General features: G+C 37.5%; 1 protein-coding gene across 16 annotated transcripts in view; it reads right to left on the bottom strand.

The window, feature by feature from the left end:
• LOC102432355 (uncharacterized protein KIAA1109) overlaps positions 1-7,506 on the bottom strand; it is a 149,990-nt gene that overhangs the window by 34,769 nt on the left and 107,715 nt on the right. For all 16 annotated transcript variants that reach the window (XM_023754145.1, XM_023754122.1, XM_023754094.1 and 13 more), the window contains 4 exons: positions 7,113-7,298; positions 5,725-5,893; positions 3,783-3,994; positions 2,251-2,449 (listed from right to left, as the gene is read on the bottom strand). In XM_023754145.1, the coding sequence (XP_023609913.1) occupies positions 2,251-2,449; positions 3,783-3,994; positions 5,725-5,893; positions 7,113-7,298 (766 nt within the window). The remainder of the gene's footprint in view (positions 1-2,250; positions 2,450-3,782; positions 3,995-5,724; positions 5,894-7,112; positions 7,299-7,506) is intronic.

The following is a 7,506-nucleotide window of genomic DNA, read 5'->3' as shown; positions in this document are numbered from 1 at the left end:
GAGCAGATCTGAATCCTGAAAGTGAAGAGCAGGAAACCAACTACCACGGGGTGGGCAAACTTTTTGACTCGAGGGCCACAATGGGTTCTTAAACTGGACCAGAGGGCTGGAACAAAAGCATGGATGGAGTGTTTGTGTGAACTAATATAAATTCAAAGTAAACATCATTACATAAAAGGGTACAGTCTTTTTTTTTTTAGTTTTATTCATTTTAAATGGGCCCGATCCAGCCCGCGGGCCGTAGTTTGCCCACGGCTGAACTAGGCTCTTACCCAGGGTTCCTGTGGTCTTTGCGGCAGAGACAAAGTGCCAGGTTGGACCAACCACTATACTCAACCCAAAATGACAATTTCAACTCTCATGAGCGAATGTTACCCAGGTGTTAACAGAGAGCTTGGAGTCTTTCAAACTTCATGATTTATGTAATTTTCTAAGTTCATGTTAATGAAAAGAGTCTAACCTTTACTATCTACTTACGTGGTCCTTTGAACTCTTCCTACATTCTAAAAATTAGATTGGCCATTCTAATTTTACTACATTCTCCCCCCCCCCCCCCCGCCCAAAAAAAAAAAAAACAACAAAAAACATTATCACCTAGAGAGGAAATTAATTGGATCATTTTTTTTCCAGGGCAGAATTTTATTTTTTTAAAATATATTTTATTGAATTTCTACAGAGAAAAAGGGAGAGGGATAGAGAGCCAGAAAATCGACGAGAGAGAAACAACGATGAGCTGCCTCCTGCACACTGTCCACTGGGGATATGCCCGCAACCAAGGTACATGCCCTTGACCGGAATCGAACCCGGGACCCTTCAGTCCCCAGGCCAACGCTCTATCCACTGAGCCAAACCGGCCAGGGTCCAGGGCAGAATTTTAAAATGATCTGTAAAGCTGCCCAACCAGCATGGCTCAGTGGTTGAGTGTCGACCTATGAACCAGGAAGCCATGATTCAATACCAGGTCAGGGCACATGCCTAGGTTTTGGGCTTGATCCTCAGTAGCGGGCGTGCAGGAGGCAGCCAATCAATGATTCTCCCTGATCACTGATGTTTCTTTCTCTCTCTCTCTCTCTCTCTCTCTCTCTCTCTCTCTCTCTCTCTCTTTCTCTCTGAAATCAATAAAAAAATATTTAAAAAAAAAAGATATCCTAAGGTAGCAGTTCTCAACCTGTGGGTCGCGGCCATCGGAAAACACATATAGCATATCAGATATTTACATTACGATTCATAACAGAAGCAAAATTACAGTTATGAAGTAGCAAAGAAAATAATTTTATGGTTGAAGGTCACCACAACATGAGGAACTGTATTAAAGGGTTGCGGCATTAGGAAGGTTGAGAACCACTTAATAGCATACTCCTACTGTTCTTATTTCTCTTCCTTATACTCAACTCTTTTTTTAAAAAAAATATTACGTTAGTTTATGTAAGTATACTTACTATTAGTAAAAACTACAAAGTCATAAACTTAAAAAAAAAAACAGAACTGGAAAGAAGATTTTCTTCCACTGCAGAGGGGGGAAACTGCATAAACAATGGCATACCACCTTCTGAGAAATAATCAAGCATTAATTTTGATTTACAAGATTGGCTGAGGAGTTTTAGTTCACAACCTTTCATTCTTCAAATAAAATTTACCTTCTTTATTCAGATTAATGATGCTTTAAGATGGTTATAATATTTAAAATATTAAAATGGATAAAATAAACCCCTAACCTTCAAAATAGCATATACACATAGCTTTAGTTATTCCCAACCTTGAATGTTATGCAATCGAAGGAATCACACCATTTATGCTCTGTATCCCACAAATCTGGATGTGTGGACTTAATCATGTCGGCATTAATCAAGACAGTCTTCTTGCTCCTAGTTATCTGCAACTGTTCTGTTACATGATGAACTGGATTTTATACTTTCTTTCAAGATCTCCACAGAAGAAAGGTGCTTTATCTGGTCATTTATGAGTCAATTATAGAAAAAATCAGGGAGTGAGCAAACCTTCGAATGCTAAACCATCAACAAGAATGGCTACCTGGTTTATTCACCAACACTGCTGAAAGTTGTAGTTTTTCACAAAAATGTTCCAATCCTTTAAAAATAGAAATAGCCCTCATTTTACAAAGTCCAATAATATTCCTATATCTGAACATCCTTTACTTTCATAAGTGAAGACATACCAGTAGGTTGTTTTTGTTTTCTCTTTTAATTTTTAGAAACTCTCAAGTTCATACAGAAAATAAAAGACACTCACAGGCATTCATCACTAGATCCCCACGGATTTCTGGCTTCCAGTCATCCCACGATGTTTCAAAGCCGTCAGCAAAACGGATGCAGAAGTTTTTGAAATGCCCCTTACTAACCAGAGACTCAGAAGAGCAAGCAGTGATGAGAGTGCTTTCAATGGTCAGCACCAAGGCAGAGCCAGTGTCCAGGTCTCCGCTGTGATTGGACTGCAAAATATGTTAAAGAGGAAACAAGACAAAAGGTGACAACTTTTAAATTTGGAAATTCTCATAGAATTCCTGGAAACAAAAATCCATAAAGGGGGAAACCCAGAAAGCTTCATTGGAAAGTAGCTTAGAAAGATGCCTACTTTAAAAATTACGCAAGTGAAATGCATTTCCATGTGCTTTTTGTTTTAAACTAAATTTGAAAAAGGCTAATTATCTGCTTTTCTATGTCAAGCTTCTGTTTTCGTGTGGGAAAAGTTTGTTCTTTGCATTCTGACCACCACCCTTGGTGTGTGGGGCCCTCCTGAGTCCATACATCATGTGATTAAAGGTTACCATTCAACTCCTGAGACACAAACATAGCACATGGTGTCAATCCTCAACCCGGAGTTTTTGTTTTGTTTTGTTTTTAATATATTTTTATTGATTTCAGAGAGGAAGGGAGGGAGAGATGGAAACATCAATGATAAGAGAGAATCATTGATTGGCTGCCTCCTGCACGCCCCCTACTGGGGATCAAGCCCACAACCCAGCATGTGCCCTTGACCAGAATCGAACGTGGGAACCTTCAGTCCACAGGCCGACGCTCTATCCACTGAGCAAAACCAGCTAGGGTAACCTAGAGTTTACTAAAAAATAAATTCATTCAACAACTGCTTACAGATTATTTAAGATAAACTATAACAGTAAAATAAAGGCCTCTGTATTTGTTTAATTGCAACTTTTTGGTCTGACAGGGTTTCATAACCTTTTCTCTCTCATGCACATGTGCATGCAAATGTGTGTTCCTGAGAATTAGTCCCAAAAGTTATGAAGACAAAATTCTTGTTGCTTATTGTTCAAGGTCAAAATTAAGAGTTATCAGATGGGCCCTAACTGGTTTGGCTCAGTGGATAGAGCGTCGGCCTGTGGACTGAAAGGTCCCAGGTTCGATTCCGGTCAAGGGCATGTACCTTGGTTGCAGGCACATCCCCAGTAGGGCTTGTGCAGGAGGCAGCTAATTGATGTTTCTCTCTCATCGATGTTTCTAACTCTCTATCCCTCTCCCTTCCTCTCTGTAAAAAATCAATAAGATATATATATAAAAGTTATCAGATGGGAATTAATCTCATCACTATGCTGAGGCACATCAGAGTGCACAAATCTCATGAGATTCGCCTTTAATACTGTAGATGAATGAATAATGGTTGAAGGAGTTCAATCTTACTTGCTGTTTACTAAACTCAAGTTATAAACTGCTCTCCTAAGAAATCTATTGTGATACTCTATATACCTAGAAATGGTAGTAGAGTTGCCTGGTTCTTAGTGTTGGATGAGAACTTGAGTTCCGTACCTGTACAGCACTTGTGATAGGCAGGCAAATCCCCAGATCATTCACAGTGAGTTGCAGAAAGAGTGTCCCGAAGGCCTGGGCAGAGGTTTGCTGGATTCCGGGGAGCATATCTACTACTTCCTTTGTAGCCATGTGAATGTCCTTATGTAAAGCCATTCGTTGTTCATTCCAGTTGTCATAGGCAGCCTTATAGTTCAGCCAAAACAGCACAGCTTTCGGTGATTTAGGCAGGGAAGAAAGAAAATTTCTTTAAAAAAACTGTAAAGCTATATGGCAAGTAAACCCCAATAGCTTCAAAATCCCACTAATTAGTAAAAATTATTCCCAGAAAATAGTAGCATTAGGAATGAAAAGGATCTAAGATGATATAGTCAACTTGACAAATGAAACCAAGAAGCAAAAAGCAGACAATTGAAAAATGGCAGAAGGAAGAAGACAATCCAGGTCCATTCATTCATTTACTCATTCATTCAACAAACTGTTTGTGAAATGCCTGTTATGAGCCAGGCACTGGGATGGAAGAAAAAATGAAAGCAGTCACGGTCCCTGACCCTGCAGAGCTTACTGCTACTAATGTTTAAAAATTCCTAGAGGAGAGATGTAGAATACTAGGAGTATACATTGAAAAGATGGATTTTAGAGAAGAGGTCAAAGACATTTGAGTGTGTAGCAAGAATGAATTCTAAGGAAAATCTTCATTGAATGTAGTGCATAGAGGGAGCCTAAAGAGGAGATGAAGAAGGAAGGGCCAGAGGAAAAGAAAAAGCAAGTGTCAGTCAGGAACACAGAGTAGAAAGTATTTTAAGGAGTTGTTGAAAGCTGATGAGAGGCTGGTAAGATGAGAAATGAAATAAACAGGCACTGGATCTAGAAAAATAAATTGTTATCCATGACATTACCAAAAGAAATTTTCCAACCACCTGATCTTATCACCAGATAACACCTACCACCAATTTAAATCTTAAACAGCTTGCTAAATGGTTCGTACTTTTAAAACACAGTTCCAACATATTTACCCAATATGCATTATTTAGACCCACTCTATCTGCTCAGCCTTATTTCCATTATTTCCTTTTAGGAAAGCTGCTGCTGTATTTTCTTAGACCTCTGTACTCATATTCCTTCATTCAGGTTCTCTCTCATTTGGCAAATATTCATTTAATTCCTGCTATATATGCCATGGACTGTTCTAGACCATTGGATGCAAAGGCAAATAAGACAAGCGTTCATTTCCTTGTCTCCCTGGTGATCTCTTTACTCCAAGTTGAATCTGAAGAATTGGTGTCTCCTCTAAGCAGCACAGGTGAAGGTAGAGACTCCCTGACCCCCTAGAACAGTGGTTCTCAACTTTCCTAATGCCGCGACCCTTTAATACAGTTCCTCATTTTGTGGTAACCCCAATTTCATTGTTACAAATTGAACATAATTAAAGCATAGTGATTAATCACAAAAACAATATGTAATTATATATGTGTTTCCTGATGGTCTTAGGCGACCCCTGTGAAAGGGTCGTTCGACCCCCAAAGGGGTCGTGACCCACAGGTTGAGAACTGCTGCCCTAGAACATGGATCTCTAACTCTGCTATGAGTCTACTTAGCACCTCCCACAGGGCTGAGAGTTCCTGGAGGACAGGATACTGTTTTCCGTATTCAGATTCCACTTCTAGACAGTACATAATCAATATTTAGAGTATAAGCAAATAAAGACATTAGCAAACCAAATGGGTACATTAGTTACCCAAACTAAAAAACTCAGCATTACAATTCATGTAGAAAGCAAATAACTTTAACAAGTAAAATGACTTTAAAAACTGAAGGGAATAAGCAAGAAACTGTTGGGATACTCCCATTTTAGATTTACACTGGTTAATTACAGTGATTTTTATCTGGTGTCATCCCCAACAGTTCCAAATCCAAGAAAAAAGTCTTGCCTGACTCTCACCTCTGTCAAAGGCCACCGGCTGCGCATACACGATCGGTCTATTCAAGGTAATAAGCACAGCTTCCCTATCTGAAGAGCCACTGATTTCTTCTCGGAGAGCATTTCTTAATCCAATTCTTGTTTTAAAATAGGCAACTTGATGAAAATCAGAACCAGCTTCCTCATAAACCTAAATTAAAAGTTCAATAAAATCAAATAATGGAAAGTGTTTTAATAAAAGAAACTAAAAGTTTTAACATCATTAATGGTATTGTGCACCAAAACAACTATAGTATATTTTTCTCAATTTCATGCACCAATAATATATACCTTATGCTATACCACAAACACCTGAAATCAATATAAAATATGAATGGGTATTTAAGAACTGAATGGAAAGTCAAACAAAGTTTGTACAAAATTGAGGATGAGGTCCATATTCTGAACAACAATGTATTAAATGTTTTACGATAATGAGATCCTTGCTCCTCTCAAAATGTTTTTATTTGAACAAATTAACTGTTTTCCTAAAGATGACAAGAAATTTTTGTTCATTTATTCCTCCCACATATTCTTTAATATAGGCAACTCAATTTTGAAAGTGTGACTGATATTCATTTAATCAGTTCTTCAAATCACAGAAGGGAAAAGGTTAAAATCTACATAATTTTTAGCAAAATAAAAACAAAACACTAAAAACTCTGAGTTGTGAATATTAATTTTTATAAAATACAGTCTGATTTACTGCTGTGTATGTGTATATATATATATATATATATATGTTTTACAACATATATGTTTAACATTTCGGCATGCAAAACTTGCCAATATTACAGCACAACTGAGAAACTTAGTAACATTTTTAAAAAATATATTTTATTGATTTTTTACAGAGAGGAAGGGACAGAGATAGAGAGCTAGAAACATCGATGAGAGAGAAACATCGATCAGCTGCCACCTGCACGCCCCATACTGGGGATATGCCCACAACCGAGTCCATGCCCTTGACCCTTCAGTCCGCAGGCGTCAGCTCTATCCACTGAGCCAAACCAGTTAGGGCAAAACTTAGTAACATTTTAAGAACTCACCAATGTTAGCACAAAGCATTGAAACAAAAACAATGTTTAATAAAATAAAGAGAAATTATAAGCACATACTTGTGAAGATACTGGATTAAGTTTCACATGGTTGCATTTGCACTAAACTATAACAATATACCACCAAAATACTCAATGAAATACCAAGGTAAAATTGTAAAGACCTTTATAAATTAATTTTCATTAGAATTTATAACCAGAAATTTTAGCAACTTAAAATATTTTCATAAATATAGTGATATTTCAAGTAGTTGAAATTGATGTGTAAAATATAAAAGCTACAGTTCTAATGTCAACACATTCTGCACTCACCTGATGTTTGACAATTTGTCCTAATGCCAGATTCAAATCCACTTGGCATTTACCAAATAGTTTCAGGTAGCTGCTGCTTCCTGGTAAGGCTTTGGTTTGAAGTCGGTTCGAAAGTTCCAGTTCAATCAATCCAGTTTCAAATCTCACAGCTCTCATTGATGGAGTTGTAGCTGTGACTTGAATACCCTAGCAGATTAAATGTTAGAAGGAAAAAAGGACTCTTAAGTCAACAATGTCCACCCACTCCAATGAAACCTTTTGATACGATAAAATAGAATGTTTTAAAACACACATAGGATGTCTAATAAACTGATAAAACAGCCAACATTCTTTAATTTCTCATTAGTAGGGACTCCCTTTAGTTAGTAAATTTCATTTCAGTATTTTGTATTAA

This window comes from Myotis lucifugus, unplaced genomic scaffold (genome assembly GCF_000147115.1).
Source record: "Myotis lucifugus unplaced genomic scaffold, Myoluc2.0 scaffold_1, whole genome shotgun sequence".
Taxonomy (NCBI): Eukaryota; Metazoa; Chordata; class Mammalia; order Chiroptera; family Vespertilionidae; genus Myotis; species Myotis lucifugus.
This window is presented reverse-complemented; position numbering and strand designations above follow the sequence as displayed.